General features: G+C 39.3%; 1 protein-coding gene across 1 annotated transcript in view; it reads left to right on the top strand.

Annotated features, from left to right (window-relative positions):
- Window positions 1-531: 531 nt before the first annotated feature.
- LOC102817363 (IST1 homolog) overlaps window positions 532-20,914 on the top strand; it is a 30,648-nt gene continuing 10,265 nt past the window's right edge. The window contains exons 1-6 of the mRNA XM_006860320.1: window positions 532-619; window positions 3,207-3,387; window positions 7,981-8,068; window positions 8,562-8,645; window positions 9,468-9,572; window positions 15,943-16,131. Of these exons, the coding sequence (XP_006860382.1) occupies window positions 532-619; window positions 3,207-3,387; window positions 7,981-8,068; window positions 8,562-8,645; window positions 9,468-9,572; window positions 15,943-16,131 (735 nt within the window). The remainder of the gene's footprint in view (window positions 620-3,206; window positions 3,388-7,980; window positions 8,069-8,561; window positions 8,646-9,467; window positions 9,573-15,942; window positions 16,132-20,914) is intronic.

The following is a 20,914-nucleotide window of genomic DNA, read 5'->3' as shown; positions in this document are numbered from 1 at the left end:
TTTGCCCTTTTTGTTTTTAAATTGTAGTTTGGGTGAAAGTCTACAGAGCAGAGTAGTTTCCCATCCAACAGCCTGTGCACATTTATCTGGTGGCATTGGTGGCAATCCCTCAAGGTAGCAGAGCTACCTGTACTTCCCTGGGTCTCCTGTTTCACTTCATCTTTCTGTCCTGCCCCTTCCTGCCCTCTGAGCTTTGTTTCTGGGAAAATGCTGTCCTATTGGTCTCCTGTGGTTGATTGTACGGAGGACTACATTCCTTCCTGGTGTTGTTATTCACTAGTTCTATTTGAAGGGCAAGAGTCACATCTAGGGAATTGGTCCACAGAGAAGCAGGTGCACTCATTGCTGAGCACCCAGGAGGAATTCCTTACTTGGGGTTAGTTGAATGAATAAAGTATGTGTGGAAAGATTGGAGACTCCCCCCTCCTCCCCCAAAACACATTGATAACCCTTCTTTCTCTAGGAAACTTGCTCAGCAAGGTGATTTTCCAGTTGCTGTTTATCTATAGTAACTGACTAGGCGGTAAGATCATGTTCAGCACTGGCTTCAAAGCTGATCACCTTCGGGTCAACTTGCAACTGGTTACCAGTCGCCTAAAACTTCTGGAAAAAAAGAAAAGTGAGTAAATATTACAGGCAACACAGCAAGCTGCCTGTCAGATCTCTGAGCAGTGCAATCGCTAAGGCCCTGAATCTCCTAAGACCTTACTTAGCAACTTTAGAATTTAAAGTCCTGTTTTTGACTCAGGGAAACGTGGCAGTGGTAATCAAGTCATTTTCATTTTCAGAGTCTGTTCTGTATCTTGATGGTATTAATGTCATTATCCTGGATGTGATAGTGTAAGAAAGCTGGGTAAAGGATAAACCGAATTCCTCTGTATTAGTACTATTTTGCAACTGCATGCCAATCTACAGTGATCTCAAAACGAGAAGTTTATTTTAAAAAGAACTAGTCCAAAGGTCTAAATGTAAAATAAGGTTAAGATTACTGCACTTTTCCTCCACCGAGGTTGCAGACAATATCTAGTAAGTCTTAGCAAATGTGCAGTAGCTATTAAATGTGGGCTTCCTGGCAACTTTTTCTGGAATGGCTTTCTTATCTTTTTTTCAAATGCAAAAAAAAAAAAAAATTTTTTTCCCCTTCTATCTGAGGGCACAGTTCAAATAGCATTATATCCAGGAGTGAGGGGTAGCAGCTGACAAGTGTTATCTTAAGTCCAACTTTACTTTCTGTTGCCTTTTGTATTCTTTCCCCATTCCAGTGGTCACATGAGCCATCAACCTCTCAATAAACTGAAAAACTGATGCTCTCTGATTATAAGGAGAGGTCAGGAGGAAAAACATCACATGGAAAACCAGTTCTTTGAGTGCTCAGTTAGCAGTCCTTGTTGAATTACCATCATCTTTTGGTAGGCTGACAATTGTTACTCAGGCTTGAAAATTGATTTGGGGCATTCTTTTGCTTTTGGCTAACCAACTCTTTTTTTTTTTTTTTTTTTTTTTTTTTCACGTGGTAACTTTTTATTAGGAACAAAGATCAAAGGATTGGCTAACCAACTCTTGCAGAGGTTGTTTGGGTATTATTTAGTTCACAGGAATTTCAGGAAAGTACCCCAGACAAATGAAATTTAAACAAGCCCAGTGGTACCCATATTGATGCCATAAACAGTAAGGATAACTGTGATAGCATACATAACACTTGTTCACTTATTTAATCTTGACAATCCAGCGATAGAAGGTAAAAAAATTCTATCCTCTTTTTACACATGAAGAAATCTAAGCATGGCTTGCCTGAGTGATTTGAGATGGATAAACCAAGCTAAATATGCCTTACCTGAATTTCTTTATTTGTAAAAAGGGATCATAATCTTAATCTTCTATGATTCCAGAGTTCTAGTTGTAACATGAACTATGCTATGGGCACATAAAAAAATGTTTTCTGATGTTAGTATCGGTGTAACAGCAGTTGAGCATTTGCCTGAAGCAAGTCCAGTGCTACTGTGATTACTTTTCAATGAGATATATACAGCAAAGAAAATTTGGTCTTAGCTAAGTACCCTTCCAAGCACCAAGCTCTGTTTATCTCAGATTCAAATGCAATCTTACGTTGTGATTTTTTATAGTGACAAAGTGACGCTGTCTACCCGTGGTTAGATTATGAGCATTAATTTTGGGGTATGGCATATGTAATTTGGAGGCTCAGAGGTTTTACCTGACTTGTTGAAAAGACTGTTTCCCCAGGCTCAGTTATCAGTGGATGACTCAAGGTAGTAAGAAATCACTTGTCCCTTTGGATTTTCCTAGGATACTGTACATTCAGTGCCTTTACAACAGGGCCCTACTTGTTCATTCTTTGGCATGATGTGGTGGTAAAGCATGGGAATTTGCAGCCTGAAGATTCAGCCTTCAGTTCCAACTCAAGCATTTACTTCTAAGCATGTGACCCTGACAAGCTATTTAGCATCTATGAGTGTCAGTTCTCTCTATTATAAAATAGAAATGAAGACACTAACTTCACATAGATGCTAAGAGGTCATCTAGAATAAGATACCTTTTTTTTTTTTTTTAAATGCAAAGGCATGACACACATCTTTATTCCTTAAATAAACTAAGCTTTTTATTAGAAAAGTGATAAATATTCCCTCTGGAACATTTTAGGATATTAAGGCCAATTTGAAAGGGAAAATCAAGATCACCTGCCAAACTACCGCCTACAGCAGTGGTTCTCCACATTTCACTAATATCACGATCCCTGGGAGGGCTGGTTAAAACCCATATTGTTGGGATGTACCCCCACAGTTTCTGAGTCAATATGCCCAGAAGAGGTGCCATAATTTGTGTTTCTAACATGTTCCTCGAGCCCTGGTGTGGCGCTGTGGGTTAATGTGCTGGACTTTAAAGTCTGTTTGAACCACAAAGTTAATGGTTCAAGCTCACCAGCCACTCCTGGGAAACCCTATACAGGGTCGCTATGGGTTGGAACAACGGCACTTAACAACAACACGTTCCCAGGTGGTGGTGACATGACTGATCTGAAGACCACTGACCATTCTTAACACACTGATAACATATCTTAAGTATATATTTTTGTCTGTTCATTTGCTTTCAAACAAGAAAAAATTTCACATTATTCTACAATCTACCTTATTATTCAACAAAACCTTTTTTGCTCATTCATTTTTCTGTACGTGTGCTTTGTGCTGCAGCTGAGCAGGCCCAGAAAGCAAGGAAGGAGATTGCCGACTACCTGGCTGCTGGGAAGGATGAACGAGCTCGAATCCGGGTGGAGCACATTATCCGGGAAGACTACCTTGTGGAGGCCATGGAGATCCTGGAGCTGTACTGTGACCTGCTGCTGGCTCGGTTTAGCTTGATCCAGGCCACCAAGTGAGACCTATTGACATTACATCATCTCCCAGACTGAAGGGAGTTGACAAACCGTATTTAGAGTTTTGTTTCTAATTTTTGTAGGGAGAACTAGCCTTGTTCAAAGAGAATATGACAGGCAAAAGAGCCTTTTAAAAGAATATTTTATTGTGGTAAATACAAAGGAACTTCAAAATTTGTGGAAATTTTTCATTGTCTTTTAATTCCACTCTTTCATGAACTTTTTATTGTGAATTGAGTGAAGGTTTATAGACAAGATCATCAGTTTTACATTCAACTTTGTCCTTAGGTAAATGTTTCCCTTTTGATTTTGAATGATTGACCATTCCATGGTGAGGAGACCTTACAAGTGGTGGTGTTTCCCCTACATACTAACCTAGCTACTGCTTGGCTAAAAATTGGGCCATAAGGGTGAGTTTCTTTCCAGATCTGAAAGGTGGTCAAAGGTTAGAGTATAGGGTTCTTCCAATCTCTTTCAGACCAGTAAGTCTGTTTTTTTTTAATATATATAATTTTGAGTTTTATTCTATATTTTCTCCCTCTGTATCTGGGACCGTCTAATATGATCCCTTTCAAAGCAGTTGATAATAGGCACCATCTAGTTCTGGTCTCAGAGTTGTAGAGACTGATATCCACATGTTCCATTGGTCCATTTGATTGATTGACTCCAAGAATCATCTATTTTTATCACTCTTTTCTTCTGCACATGGAGAGACCAATAGTTGCACTTTAAATGGCTACTCATGAGATCCCAGACACTACTCATCAAAGTAGGATGTCGAACATTGTTTTTGTGGGTTATGTTATGCCAGTTGACCATGGTGTCCTCTCAGACTGTGGTACTGAGCCCCCAAGCCTAACAACTCATTGCTTTAGATATGTGATAATATCTAAGAAGATTTCATCATGTAGTAGAGCTATAGGCTCCATTACATTCATAGGTATGTTTGCAGCAAAGATAAATACCCATGTATAAATATCCTCTTTCAAACTCTTATATATTTGTGGGTATACTCTTAATCTTCCTCCCATACTCATTCAGGCTGTGTATCTGTCCATGAATCTACCCACAGAACACTGTTGTTCCAAGGTTGTATATAAACAATTTTTACCTTTATCCCCTTTAGCCCTGTGTCTTCACGTGTCTTTATCATTCCTCTGCCAGTGTCCCTCTTCTTGTATAATGCCTTCCTCATCACTGATGGTACTGCAGGATCAACGCTGGACTGTGAACCACAAGATTGGAAGTTCAAGCCCACCAACTGCTCCTTGGAAACCCTATACAAGGGTCACTATGAATTAAAACCCACTCAGCGGCACTTAACAATAATACCTTCTAGTCAATGAATTACTTGTCATTCTCTCCCACCTTTGGTAACCATCAAAGAATGTTTGTTTTAGCATGAAAACCTTTTTATTAGTGGAATATTAAGTTATTGTTTTTCATGTTGTCCAACATGAATATTAGACCTCCTTCAGATTTTTTTATACTTTTTTTCTGCTTGTTCTTCTATCTTGTAGTATTGAGAGATTTATCTTCCAGCTCACTTGTTCTGGCTTCCATCTCTTCAATCCTACTCCTTTGCCCTTTCAGTGTGCCCAATAGATTGTCCATTTTTGATAATCTATTATTAATCATTTGGACCTCTTTCTGTAGATTTTGAATTGTTTCCAATGCTGTATCTATTTTATTTAATTGTTCCTGTAGCGCTTTCCTGACTTCTTCCTTATTTTTCTCAACTCCATTGTAAAGTGATTTGATACATTTTATAATCATTTTTCTGACTTCCTTCTCAGGCATTTCCAAAGCCTGCCCATCTTCCAGTATGGAATGTAGGTCTACTTCCAGCTCATTTGCCTCAGTCACTTTATCTCGCTTCTGGACATGGGCTGATATAGTCATCTCTTTCTGTTTTGGGGGCATATTCAGGAGTTATCTGTGGCCTTAATACTTAGATGGGTGTGTGTTTTGGTATTTTTTATGCTTTCTGATTGCCTCTGGGTAGATGTGATCAGGAGATGGGCTTCCCTTTTCACTCTTCTTCTTGAGAAATTTCAAGATGCCACTGTTGGTCATGATGATGTAACTCAGAATTTAATTTTCGGCCTGTTTCCTTTTTAGTCTGCCTGCCCCACTCTACAATCCCTGTTCAGGCCTTTTTCTTAAATAAATAGTTCAGGGCTGGCTGTGGCCGTTTTGCACTGCCACAGTGCAAAAAAATTTTTACGTAGCAACTGTCCATTTAAATTTTGAGGAAATCTGTGTGCATGCATAATAGAACCCTCCAGGGTTGGGGGTGGGGTGTTCACTCACTCAAGCACCCCTTCAGTCACCAGATTGGAGGTCCACAGACAGCAAGATACCAATGAATAGATAAAAAAAAAAAAAAGAATGCCCACACTATCTCTGTGGTTCTGTCAGGCATCCATGGCTGCTCTGATCCTTCCGCCATTCTATCTCTCCCAAGATGGCATCACAGGGAGCAGCTGAGCACCTTGAATTAGAAAGCACTGGATTTCTTGTTTCTGCTACAAATTCCACTGGCTGTAAGCCTTCCAACTTTCTAAGTATTCTTTTATATGTGGTTCAGAGTTCTGGCACTATCTCCTGAGCTTGCTTGGTCTAGAATTCTATGTTGTTGCTGATGGAGCTCCTGACTGCACTTCTACGCGATCTGCCATCTTGTTTGGGCTCCACTGTACATGTATCTTATTGTCCTGCCTCTTCCTTCTTGTGGAGAGATCCTGAGTAGTGGGATTACTGGGCTAGAAGAGATTTCTATTTCCAGCTTTCTGAGGAAGCTCCATACTGCTTTCCACAGTGGTTGAACCATTTTACAATCCCACCAGCAGTGTAGGAGGGTGCCAATCTTTTCACACTCTCTTCAGCATTTGTTGTTTTCTGTTTTTTTGAACTTTACTATTAATGCTGGTGTGAGATGATAACTCATTGTTTTGATTTGCATCTTGACTCAGATGGCACTTAAAAACAACAATGGCTAATAATTGGGAACATTTTTCATATATTTGTTGGTTACCTGAATATCTTCTTTGGTGAAGTGTCTGTTCATGACTTCTGCCCGTTTCTTAACTGGGTGATTTGTCTTTTTCCTGTAGAGCTGTTGTAATTATCTAGAAATTTTAGAGATTAGTCCCTTGTTTGATATGCCATTGCAAACAATTTTTCCCAGTCTGTGGGCTTTCTTTTGGTAAAATCTTTTGATTCATATAAATGTGTGATTTTACTTCCATGAACTTTTGAAGCTTCCATGTATATCTGTAACAAAACATTTTCCATCTCATTTTTTCATGTATAATTCAGTGATATTAATCACATTTATCATTTTTTCAACCATCACCACTATCCATTTCTAAAGTTTTCCATTACCCTTACCAAAAGCTCTGTGTCCCCTAATCAATGAGTCCTTGTTTCCCTTCTCTTTCCACACTCAACACTGGATTACCCCTGTTCTCTATAGATTTGTCTATTCCATATATTTCGTTTACAAAAGAGACATTTTTTTAAAAACCTACTGGTGTATTTTCTCCCCTGCATTATAAGACTATCGTATAAATTGGTGGTAGAAAAGATGGAAAATAGAGACCAAAATAATCATTCATAATAACTAATCAGGAGATAAGCATGTTTGAATAGTCCCTTTCTGTGTTTTATAGTGAAAACTGTGAGAGCTGGAACCCGATGGGACTATATTGTTTTTCCAGGTCTTGCAGATTTTCCATCTTTGGCAGGATGTAGTCTTACCACATTTCTCTTGCCCCTTTTACCGGAAAATATTTTGAGTTTGCCTTCTGTGACAGGTTTCCTCTTGACACAGATTCTGGGTTTTGTAGATTTTACTATATGAGAGGGCTTTAAAAAGTTTGTGGAAAAATTGGTATTAAAAGATAATGGCGATGATGTGGAGAGATGGAGTGGCTGGGGACTTTAGATCCAGAGCGGAAGAAGGTGTCTGTGCTGACGACCAGGAAACAGGCTTGTAGTGTAAACTCTTTGCTTGGTTGATGATGCATGTAGGGGATTGTAACCATGGCAATGAAACGATATACAATAGGATGAATATAAAGCTAATGTTCTCCCATGTAAACTATCACATAATTCACAATAAAATATTTTTTAAAAAAATGAGATTTTTCCATGAACTTTTTGAAGCCTCTTTGTATGTGTATGCTGTATGTATCTGTGTGTCGTTGGACATGTGTGTGCTTGCATAAATAAATATCCATTTCTGTTCTGATTCTAGGGAGCCCTGTTAGTATAATGGTGTATGCATTAGGCGGCTAACAGCAAGTTCAGCAGTTCAAATCCACCAGCCGTTCCATGGAAGAAAGAAGAGGCTTTTTGCTTCTATAAAGATTTACAGCCTCAGAAACCCTGTATACGGGGTAGCTGTGAGTCAGAACTGACTTGATGGCATCCAGCAGCAATAGCAGCAGCATTCTAACTTTGTTTTTTAGGTTTTTCAAATGATTTAACATTGTGCTGTGTGTGAATATTGTCTATGGGTTATTTTTGAAGTGGTGAGAAACGGGAAACATAAAGCCCTGCGTTTCCTCATGTTGTGTTTTCCTTAGGGAACTGAATTCTGGTCTGGTTGAGTCTGTGTCTACACTGATCTGGGCTGCTCCTCGACTCCAGTCACAGGTGCCTGAACTGAAAACAGTAAGTTTGAGCAGTAGTTTGAACCACCTGAGCCGTGGCGGTCGGTAAGGCTATCACAGTGTCACTCATTTGGGATGACAGAATAATTTGGAGAACACTTTCTTCTCTTAATGATAATCAAAAAGGTATTTTCTTTTGTTGGTTTTTAAATGAAAATAAATTCTATTTTTTTATGTCAATGATAGAAAAAGAAATAAACCTTACCTCAAAAAACAAAACAAAACAAAACTGAAACTGAGGTGTGTTTTTGAGGAGAGGGAGTGTCTTAATTTATAAGGTGTTAGAGTCTTTAGTTTCATATTTTACAGATGCTTTAAAATTTAAATGAATGCAAAGTAGTTGAGGGAGGGTTTGATGCTTAAAGAACATAATTCCAATTAAATAACTTGAAAATGATTTTTGCTCTTTTTATTGTTTTTCATCTTGAGTAAAATTACTGTAACTTGATGAATTTTGACCTTTTTTTCTTTTTTTTGGTGATGGTTGGCTACAGGTGTCTAATCAGCTGTGTGCAAAGTATAGCCAAGAATATGGTCAACTGTGTCGAACCAATGAGATTGGAACTGTCAGCTCTCGGGTAGTGCTATTTCCAGAGACACATGTTTTTCTATACCAGGAGGCTTGGAAAAGCTGAGCGAACTCAAAACTGTATAATTTTGTACAGACTCAAAGATATTTAGAAATATGTTTTGCATTTGAGGCAGAGCAAGTTGAATAAAGGTCTCAGGCTAAAGAATTGAACTCAAAGTTGTATCAGAAATTTAGAGCCAAGCAAACTGAGCTGATTTCTTTTTAAAGAAAATATATATTTTCCTAAATGCAAATGTCCTAGTAACATGAAGGAAGTTAAACTTAGAAGGCTTATCTTTAGAACGTTTTACATCATGACCACACACAAGTAATGTTGACGTTCAACTGAGACACAGAAATCTGATCAGAGCAGAAATCTGGCTACCGTATCAGACTAGTGGAATTCTTGTCCTTCAGGTTGTCCATTCTGCTTGATTCGTGTCTTTCTGTACTGGTTGTTAAATATGTTGACTATTTCCCCTGACATAATTCAAATGCCTGTCACAGAATCAGAATTCATGATTCAAAACATTTTTTTTCTAGTATGTTTTCTTCCTCTTACTCTGTTTGGCTTCAGGTTTCTAGACCTCAGGCAAGGCCTGTTCTCTGGTAGAAGTACCAATGAGAGGCTCTGTGGGACATTGACAAGCACGAACATTCCTTGTTATTGCTAAGTTATTCTTTTTTTTTAAAATATATATATATACAACTTAAATAACAAAGAGAGAGAAGTGAAGAACAATGATTTAGACATGAAAGGCCATCTCAACTCTTTTTGGTCTTATTTTGTAGTTATGTAACCAAATCTATTGTGTTCTCTATTTTGCAGCTAATGTGCAAATTAAATGTGGACACTCTACCTCAAATTCTAGTGGAACAATACCTGATAGAAATTGCTAAAAATTATAATGTGCCGTATAAATCCACAGTTATGGTGAGTACTTTCAAGAAGGGAAAATTGGCTAAGCGCTTTGGAAGATGCCTTCTACTTAGAATGTGGCTTCCAGAGTAGTTCTAGCAGAATTGTAAAGTAGGTGAAAATGTCTCCCTTCAAATAATATTCCTAACAGAACTTTACCGCTGCTAATTATTTAACTACCGTTTGAAATTGATGGCAAAGGAATAGAAAGCAGAGTTGAAGGTACCCAAAGTATACTTAATCCAGAAAGAGGTAAAACATTTTTTAGGTTTTAAAACCTCAGTTTTGCCCTGGGAATGTTTGGTATTTTAATAAAGAGCTCTTGGATTAAAGGCAACAAGACCCAAATTCACAAAGCTGTATCATTTAGTCTTTGTTAAAGGTATGAATTTAGTAGTGAGATGACTCATTTTCAGCTTCTAGCTTCACAATTCATTATGCATAAAACCTCAGGAAGCAACAACTTACATGCTTAAAGACACAGTTCTCTAGATTGTAAAAACTGGGATAATAATAGTTCCTAGCACGTAAATTTCATGTACTGATTAATTGAGCTAATACATACAGTAAGGGACTTAATACAATGTCTGACACATAGCAAATACCAAATTTTGCTGTTTATAATCATCATTGTTATTATTACAGAATGGATTAAGCTTCTAAGATATTGTCATAGACTGTTTTAGGGCAAGAATGTTTTCTCCCTAATGCTGCTCATTTAATTTCACATGGGGAGCTATAAGTTTTAGCAGTTGGTAAAGTTGTTTATGGTGACTTCTCTGTAAAAGATTAACCCTATACTCAAGTGTCAAACTTGAGATTAGTGTGGGCATGCTTAGAATGGAGCAGAAAGAGGAGTCTGTTCCACCCTCTGTGGTATGTCTTCTAACTGCTGGTGTCTTTGTTATTGTTAATTGCCATAGAGTCGGGTCAGACTCTGCACAGGGTTCCTGAGGAGCAACTGGTGGGTTTGAACTGCTGACCTTGTGGTCAAACTGACCTTGCAGTCCAGAGCTACACCATCATATATGTTATTGGATTATAGTTAATAGGCAGAGATTTATTTTCTGATGGCTTAATCCTGACGGTTTCCTGATGGTGATTCTTTGTTTCTTTCTCATAATGATGGCTTTTATGTAGAGCACTGATCTTATGGGTGGTTGTTGTTAAGCGCCATAACGACCCTGTAGTGACCCTGTAGAGAGTTTCTGAGGAGCACCTGGTGAGCTTGAACTGCTGACTTTGCAGTTCAAAGGGCTTTGCAGTCTGGCACATTAGCCCACAGCACCACACCAGGACTCTGATCTTATGGTTGTTGTTGTTGTTAGGTGCCATTGAGTTGGTACCGACCCATAGCGACCTTATGCACAGCAGAACGAAACACTGCCCGATCCTGGGCCAACCTCACTACTGTTGCCACACTTGAGTCCATCGATGCTGCCACTTGGCCAATCCATCTCATTGGGGGTCTTCCTCTTTTTCTCTGACCCTCCACCTTACCAAACATGATATCCTTCTCCAGTGATTGGTCCCTCCTGACAACATGTCCGAAGTATGAGAGACGAAGTTTGGCCATCTTGGCCTCCAAGAAGCACTCTGGCTGCACTTCTTCCAAAACAGATCTATTGGTTCTTTTGGCAGCCCATGGCACTTTCAATATTCTCCTCCAACACCATAACTCAAAGGCATCAATTCTTCTATAGTCTTTCTTATTCACTGTCCAGCTTTCACATCCATATGAGGTTATTGAAAATACCATGGCTTGTGTCAGACGCACTTTAGTCCTCAAGCTGACATCTTTGCTCTTCAACACTTTAAAAAGGTGTTGTGCAGCAGATTTGCCCAATGCAATATGTCATTTGATTTCTTGACTGCTGCTTCTATGAGTGTTGATAGTTGATCCAAGAAGAATGAATTCCTTGATAACTTCAATCTTTTCTCCATTGATAAGAATGTTGTTCATTGGTCCAGTGGTGATGTAATCCATACCGAAAGCTGTGCTCTTAGATCTTCATCAGTAAATGTTTTAAGTTCTCTTCACTTTAAGTGAGCAAGGTTGTATCATCTCCATATCACTGGTTATTAATGGGTCTTCCTCCAATCCTGATGCCACATTTTTCTTCATGAAATCAAGCTGTATTGATCATTACTGGTGATTGGAATGCAAAGGTTGGGAGCAAAGAGGAAGGATCAGTGGTTGGAAAATATGGCCTTGGTGATAGAAATGATGCTGGAGAACACATGATAGAATTCTGCAAAACCAATGATTTGTTCATTTCAAATACCTTCTTTAGACAGCATAAGAGATGATTATACACTTTGACTTTACCAGATGGAATACATAGAAATCAAATTGACTACATCTGTGGAAAGAGATGATGGAAAAGCTCCATATCATCAGTGAAAACAAGGCCAGGGACAGACTGTGGAACAGACCATCAATTACTCATATGTAAATTCAAACTGAAACTGAAGAAAATGAAAACAAGTCCACAAGAGCCAAAATATTACCTTGAATATATCCCACCTGAATTTAGAGATCAACTGAAGAACAGATTTGATACAATAAACACTAAAGACCGTAGACCACAAGAGTTGTGGAATGACATCAAGAACATCATACAGGAGTGTCTTTATTTTGTGTGCCCCGCTGCTATTTCACTAAGGAGTGATCTCAGGAGACAGACTCGGTAATGGGATAGGCTCAGCACAGTGATAATCTCAGGGAGTTCTCTTTTGTTGACTGTTCCAGTTTGTCTGACTTTTATTCCTTTTTTATCTTTCAAAAGCTCTTTGATATATCTAAAATTTACGTATTATAAAAATTTTAACAATATGGAAAGGGACTTTGGAGAAGTAGAAGCCATGTGAAATATCAATGAGGATGTTTCCAAGGGCTCATCTGTAGACCTCTTTCTCCCCTACCCCCTAGATGATTTAATCCGACTCCATGGTTTCAGTACCTTCTTTATGGTGAGGACTGCCAAAGTCTCCCATCTAAACTCCAGGCTCAGATACCTGCCATCTTGACACCTTCATTTGGATATTACAGAAGCATCTAAAAATGTGCTCATGATATTCACCCCTTCCAAAAACATATTCATTCTACAATCTTTTCCATCTCAGTTAATGGCAATTCTACACTATACCAAAAAAAACTTGGTGTTTTCCTTGACCCTTCCCTTTCTCTCAACCCCCCCCCCCATCCCTAACCAATCTGCCAGCATATCCCATTGACTTGATCTTCGACATACAACTAGAATGTTATCACCTCTCTCTATATTTACTGCCAGTACCATGGTCCAGTGGTTCAACCCATATGATCTCTTACCTGAATCATTGCAATTTTCCTGCTTCTACCCCTGCTCTCCATCAGTTGATGCTCAGTATAGCAATTAGAGATCCTCGAAAGTCAAATCATGGCACTCCTCTGCTTTAAAAGCCCTTCAGTGGCTTTTTCTTGTACGTAGAATCATCACCAAAATCTTTCCTGTTACTGATGAGGTTGCCCACTCCCACTCTGCTCTCCTCTGATCTCAACGTCTTCACCCTCCCCCTTGTTTACTCTGCCCCAGCCACACTGGCCTCCTTACACTCCTTCAAACATACAAAGCATGCCCCACTTCAGAACCTTTGTTCTTCTTAGGGTTCCCTCTGTTTTGCTAAATACCTGCTTGGTCCCTCCCTCACGTCCTTCAGGTCTGTACCCTAATGTTCCCTTCACTCTAAGGCCCTTCATCGCTGCTTTCTCTAAACTATCAACCTCTTCCCTCTTCTTTGCTTTTTTTTTTTTTCTCTCCTGGCCTTATCTCTAACATATTGCATAGTTCACTTGTACAATACAATTATAGTTACTTGTTTGTTATGTCACCCACACTAGAATGTCAGCTCCAAGAAGGCAAGGATTTTCCTCTTTTTAAATCACTCTTGCACTTTGTCTGACATATATTGGCATATATTAGATGGTGCATACTTTTTGTGAAATGAATGAATAAATCCAGAGTTTCCCACGACTACAATTTGATAACAAGAAGTTCTGGTGGTGTAGTGGATTACACGTTGAGCTGCTAACCACAAGGTCACCAGTTCAAATCCACTAGTCACTCCAAGGGAGAAAGATGAGGCTTTCTGTTCCTGTAAAGATTTACAGCCTCAGAAACCCTATACCCTGTGAGTCTAAATTAACTTGATGGCACACAACCACACCAAAGTTTGGTGTCACTAGCTGTCTTTCAGTTTGCCACACTGTGGTGACTTGGGTGTTGCTATGATGCTTGATGCTATGACCTGGTATTTCAAATGCCGACAGGATCACCCAGGGTGGACAGGGTTCAGTGGTGTTTTCAAACTGAGAGAGACTTGGAAGGAAAGTCTGGTGATCTATTTTCAAAAATTAGCTACCGAAAACCTTTTGGATCACAACAGAAAATTGTCCCAACTTTCTTGCTTTGGACATGTCATGCTTGGCCAAGTAGAGGACTAATGAGGCTCTGGGAAATCCTTGATGAGATGGATCAGCACAATAAACCACAATGATGGACTCAGACATGCTGGCGATTGTGAAGATGATACAGCACTGGGCAGCGCTTTGTTCTCTTGTACATCGAGTTGCCATGGGGCAGAGTGGACTGCAACTAACAAGAACAACAAAATGTGATAAATTTTCTTATAGACATCTCTGTATATTTATGTGCAGCTCTTAATCATCAATGTACTGCAGTGCTTGACCTGATAGATTCTCAATGCACAGTTATTGAAAGACAGAAGGATGTATGTAGGCTTGAAAGCTTGAAGACTGGTTTTAACTTTCGTTGACTTCCACTAAACTATTCAAGGATACATCTGAAAATATTACTACAAAATCATAGGAACCTTTATTACACATTTATTATCAAAATGTGAAGCTGTTGTTTCTCAGTAGAGCCTCCATCTATGTCTATGTACTTCTGAAGGTGGCGTTTCCGTCTCTATGATAGTTAAGGTTTTGTGTCAACTTTATTGTACCAGAATTCTCAGTGTCTTGGCAGTTAACACATAGTAATCTCCCATGATGAGATCTGCTATAAACAGCCAATCAATTAAAAAGATGTTTCCTCAGGGGTGTGGCCTGCTGCCAATATTGAACATTCAGACAAAACTTGCTTGTTTTTTGTTGGGTCTGAATTCTGCATCTGGCTTGCCATCCAGTCTCTGGTTCTTTAGACTTGAGCCAGTGGCCTGATGTTCCCAGGAGTCATCAGCAGCCCACCATTTTATCCATCCTACCTGCCTGCCTGCCTGTTGTCTGACCTGCTGATCTTGGTTTAGTAACCCTGCTGCTGTATGAGTCAGAAGCCTACAACTTAACATCTGGCCATTGGACTTGGAATTGACTTGCCCACCTGTACAACTGTGTGAACCATTTCCATGTGCTGGACTGCAAATTCAGTTTGAACAGCAAGGCCAGTGGTTCAAGCTCACCATTCACTCCTTGGAAACTCAGTTCGATATGGATCAGAACTGACTTGATGGCACTTAACAACAACAATAAAGCCTCTCTTTATATATATATCCATATATAAGCTTCCTTGGTTCTTCTTCTCTATAGAACCCAGCCTAAGACACTGACCCTTCCCCCAAAGAATTCTTCTCTCTTTGATACTGACCACTTCAAAATGGCAGTTTTGGCATCCTTGAGGAACTCACATCTTTTTAGTAATGTTCTTTGAATTTGGGGAACAAAGAAAATCTGAAGGGGCAAGATCAGAACTGTAGAGTAAATAGGGTAAGGTTTCCCAATATAATTTTCCTAGAATAACCCTTGCTACCCTCGAAGAATGGACAGGTCCTTTGTTGTGATGGAAAAATGTTCTCAGCACAACTTTCCTGGTCTTTATCTTTCCAGTGCAGTTTTCAGTGTTCTTAAAACACCTTCATAATAAATCTCAGTGATTATCCTTTGAGAAGTTCTATCAAGATTACCCCTTTTGAATCACCCCAAATAGTCACCATAACTTTCTGAGCTGACCTCTCTGCCTTGAATTGAATTGGCCCAGCAGATTCTCTCAGAAGCCACTGTTTCGAATGCACCTCCTTTTGGAAGGTACATTAAGGATACTAAGACAAGTGTATTACTGAGCTTGTCTGCAGCCCTCCACTGGTCATAAAGACATATTTAAACATATTTTGTTTGGGATAAACCCATATATGAATGCACTGGAACCCCAGTAGCAATAATTTTCTTACTTAACCCTTGTAAGCATCATGAGGTAGGGACCATGTCTCTTTGCTTACCATTTCTTCCCCAAGTGCTTGCAAGAGTGCTTGACATATAACAGACATTCATGCAATAAGCAAATGTATAACAAACTGAGAACTCAGTGTGATGCTTACCCTCTTACATTAGGCAGAAGCCCCAACAGACCTGATCAGTACTGGATTTACTAAGGATGTTGGAAAAGATGCTCTAGGCAGAGGAGATGGTGTTGTAGCAGGATGTAGTGGTCCACTTGGGGCATCACCAACAGCTGTACCAGGACTCTTGCCTGATTTATCTCCAGCCTCCTGCTTCTCAGTCCTTCCTCCTGAGAGACAGGTATGTATACGTAGGCAGCCTGAACCTGGGATGGATTACGGGGAATGCTAGACTGTATTTCTTACTGGGCCTTTTGAATGTTAAAATGATCTCTATAATATTTTTAAAGGTTAAGGTCATATTTGCAATCATCTAGCTCATCAGCTTCTTGACAATGCCACATATTTCAGATTTGCTCGACTTTTACATAGTGAAAACAATTCACTTTTGCATTGAAAATAAAGTCCTCTAATTTTATTAAACGGAACATCTCCACACCCAAAGATAAAGAGTCCCTGCATTTCTGGATAAAACCACAGGTGACAGGAGATGCCAGGCAGATAATCACTCCAAAAGCTTATTTCTTAGCAAGCATATAAAACAAAACAAATCTCCCACACACAAGAAGGAAACTTTACTATGATAAAGTTTACTTTAGTTAATCACAAGTTAAATTCAAGAAAGATTTATTCAGAACTTACTATGAGCAAAATATACATTTAGAACACTATTTTTCCTAGTAATTTTTTTTCTTTCAGAATGATGACTTTAAGAAGAATGAATTTCATCCTACACTGACTTCTAGTAAGTAGAGGGAATGCTGGTGGAAACTGAAATTGCTTGCAATTTGTTGAAGATACTTGAACTATGTTGGGACTATCCCTCCATTGATTGTTGTTGTTAAGTGCCTTCAAGTAGGTTCTGACTCATAGCGACCCTGTATAGGTTTCTGAGGCTGTGAATCTTCTCAGGAGCAGAAAGTCTCACCTTTCTCCTGCGGAACAGCGGGTGGGCTTGGACCACAGACTTTGTGGTTCACAGTCCTATGCTTATCATATGGAGCCACTGTGCTCCCCATTAATGAGAGAAGTTTATTAATGATTTACCAGAGGTACAACATGTTCTTTTATACTTAGTAGCTAACAATCAGCAAAGTGAATAACATTTTGAAATGAAGTATGTACTTCCCAGCTTTCAACAGATTCTAAACATTATCAGCTGAATGTCAGTAGCAGAATAAAGCTTTCACATTAGAGACCTCAATACTGGGAACTTAGTATAATACAAATATACGGAGTTCCTTGAAAGTGAAAAACTATTTACGTTTGACCAAGAGTCCTGGTATGACTGGCAAGGTTGGCTTGAAGCTCAAGGTCGGCAATTCAAGCTCACCAGCCGCTTCTTGGAAACCCTATACAGAGCTATGAGTCAGAACCAACTCAATGGCACACAACAACAACCGTAAGAGTTGTTAACCAAGAGCCCACCCAGTCACCCTCTGTAGTGGTAGGCAACATTTTGTGTATATAGGAAGTTGAGTCATTCTTTTCATGAGATCTCAAAGAGGTTTTTAATCCAAAAAGTTTTAAAATCACTACCATGCCACATCATCCAGGTACATTCTGAAAAAAACTGTGCCTTTTTAAAAAGTCCAGAGTACTTTTGTAAAAAGTCCAGATTGTCAACAAAATGTAAATACTACCACCATTTCCATAAGGGAAGAACTGTCCAGATTTGTTGTCATTGTCTATGTTGTACTTGCAAATGCAATTAGCTTTACTGCCTTTGAGATTGGTTTTTATGAAGGGGAAGTCTTTCTTGTGGATATTAATTATGTTTATTGAAATGGATAGGTCCAAGACTCAACCCTCACACATTTCCAAAGTCAGAATCAAGAACCAAGATTGGTTTTGATAACTTTATGCTACCTGATTTGCCTGATGTAGAACTTCGAGCAAGTCCATCCATTGACCCTTGTGATTCTGAAGAGGTTGACTTTGAAGAGCTTAACAGAAGACTTGAAATGCTAAAGAGAACTACATAATTCCTTAGTCCTGGATTGAACCTTTGCCTGGGAATCAGGGCTCTGCAGCACAAATGAACATGGCCACTTGTGTGTGGGTTTCATGTTTTTTCATTTACAGTTTCTTCCATCTTGGAAATTCTGTGATTCTCTGCCTGTCATAAAAATGTATGTGTACATGTGCACATATACAGGTTTTTTTTCTGCCCCTTAAAACTCTGTAATTCTCACATGTAGAATTATGACCTACTGAATTTTGTGAATTATATTAAATAAGTTTTAGTTTTTCCTTGATTCTTATTTCTCCAATAATTTTTCTTTTTTCCAGTGAGGCAGATGGCATGCATGTAAATCCCATCCCTACACTTATTAGCACTCCGCTGAAGCTAGATGAAGCTTTCTGCTCCCATAAAGATTTATAGCCTTGGAAACCCTATATGGGGTCGCTATGAGTCAGGACCAGCTCAGTAGCACACAACCATCACTACCACACTTATTAGCTGTATAAGCTTTCTAGCAAATGGTTGTTGTTGTCATTTGTCATTGTTGTTCTTGTTAGGTGCTACCCAGTTGGTTAAAGTCATAGTGACTTTAATGTACAGCAGTATGAAACACTGTTTAGTCCTGTGCCATCCTCACAATTGTTGCTGTGTTTGAGCCCAGTGTTGAAGCCACTATGTCACTCCATCTCATTGAGGTTCTTTCTCCTTTTCCCTGACCCTCTGTTTTTACCAAGTATGATGTTGTTCTTTGGGGACTAATCCCTTTTGATAACGTGTCCAAAATACATGAGACAAAATCTCATCATCCTTGCTTCTGAAGAGCATTCTGGCTGTACTTCTAAGATTTGTTCATTCTTCTGGAAGTCCATGGTACATTTACTGTTCTTCACCCAAACTATATAATTCAGTGGTATCAATTCTTCTTCGGTCTTTCTGTTTCATTGTCCGGCTTTTGCATGCATGTGAGGCAATTGAAAATAGAATGGTTTGGGTCAGGCACACCTTAGTCCTCAAAATGACATCTGTGTTTTTTTGTATTTTTTTTAACACTGTAAAGATTTGCTTGCTGAATGTAATATGCTGTTTGATTTCCTGCCTGCTGCTTCAATGGGTATTGATTGTGGATCCAAGTAAAATGAAATCCTTGACTGCCTATGTTTAGAATCTTGCTCTTCCACTTAACCCGTGTGACCTGCAGCAAGTTATTTAACATCTCTGAACCTGTATTTTCACATATAAAATAGGGTTAATGTCTTTAAGCAGCATGATAATGAAATGAAATAATATACGTACAGCACTTAGAACAGTGCCTGGTGTGTAATAAGAGTTCAGTAACTCTTAGCTCTCTTTAGAGCAAATATCACCCTATTCTAGAAGCTTCTTGACAATGCCACATAATTTACCTTAACAGAGGTTAAGGTAATTTAAGTGATTGTAAAAATGTTGCCAACCATTCTTCCCACAGCACTCTTTACTCACCTGAGTTCAAAAATCGCTTGTGGTGGCTACACTGCAGAGACAATACTCATGATTATTGAGTTTATTAGGGAAGTTAACAGGTTAGAATTCAGGGTCCAAAATGCTCAGGGCACAGTTCTTCAAGTCAAGACAAACTCTCCTTAGTCAAACCTGCAGGCAGGCTTCTTTCTGACCCTTGGCCCCTTGACCTGGCCTTTGCCCTGCTTGGACAATATTATAGAGCTGTTTTAGAGCTGCTGATTAAACACCCAAAGTATACTCAACCCTACTATAAGCCTCAGCCCTAAGGTTCTCCTTAGCCCCCTGGGTCAGCAAGCCTAGCCTTCTAATTAAGCACATTGTAGATACCTCATCCCACAAGTGAGCCACCTGCCCAAAGTCACAAAGCTTTATGTGTTCCCTGAGCTGGGAAACCCACTGCTCTATGTGGCGCTCAGGCTTTTGGGTCTGTTGCTCCTCCTCCTTTGCTACTCCTCTGCTACTCCTCCTCTGGAGTCCTAGCTGTCTGCCCCTGGATCGAGAAGATTCCATATACAGGGATCTCAGGGTCCAAAGGATGTACTCCAGTAATAATGGCTCTTCTTTGATGATGTGAGAGCTCCCCTCCTGCTTATGACATGCTCATTTAATATCCATGTCAGAGTTTCACGTTTTTACTTGGAATTAACCCTTTTAGCCGTCTCTCACAACTGAATCAATAAGCCACCATCTTCCCCACTTTTTCTCACCCAAACCCATAAGGAAATGTCATTTGGTGGGAGTTTCTAAAGCCTATGACTATGGAGTCCTGATGTGGCACTGTTCAAACCCACCAGCCGCTCCTAGGAGACCCTGTACAGGGTTGCTGTAAATCAGAAGCGATTCAACGGCACTTAACAACAACAATGACTAGGAGAGACATTAATCCATTCCACTAATTATCACACTATTATATGCATTCTGGCTTAGTACCTGCCTGATAGTAATTATTTCGATGAGTAAACTGCCTGATTGTAATGTACCACACTGCTCTAGGTATACCACAATCTATAAGAGATATTTCAAAAGAGATTGTCCCCTCCACTCCAGAAAATTATAATCTCACTGAGGAAAACTAGACTTAAAAAAACCTCACAAATATGTATATAGAATCCTGATGTAGTGCTGTAAGATAAGCACTGAACTGCTAACTGCGAAGTCAGTTGTTCAAACCCATCTGCCATTTCTTGGAAACCCTATACAGGATTGCTATGGGTCGGAACCGACTTAGTAGCACTTAACAACAGTAATCGTTGGGCTGAAAGTTAGCCTCGATATGTGTACTTAAGTCTGCTCGATATATGTTGTTTGGAGCTTCAAAAAATTCACTTAACAACATTATATATATCTATACATATGTTAAGTGCCATTAAGCTGGTTCCGACTTATATTGACCCGATACAGTTTTCAAGGATTTGCCACTGAGTTAACTACTGATCTACTGATCTGTGGTAAGCAGTTCAATGTGTATGTATGTATATGTGTGTGTGTGTGTGTGTGT

The sequence above is a fragment of the Chrysochloris asiatica genome, unplaced genomic scaffold (genome assembly GCF_000296735.1).
Source record: "Chrysochloris asiatica unplaced genomic scaffold, ChrAsi1.0 scaffold00037, whole genome shotgun sequence".
In the NCBI taxonomy this organism is placed as follows: domain Eukaryota; kingdom Metazoa; phylum Chordata; class Mammalia; order Afrosoricida; family Chrysochloridae; genus Chrysochloris; species Chrysochloris asiatica.
The sequence above is the reverse complement of the archived record's forward strand: the minus strand, read 5'-3'. Positions and strand labels throughout refer to the sequence as shown.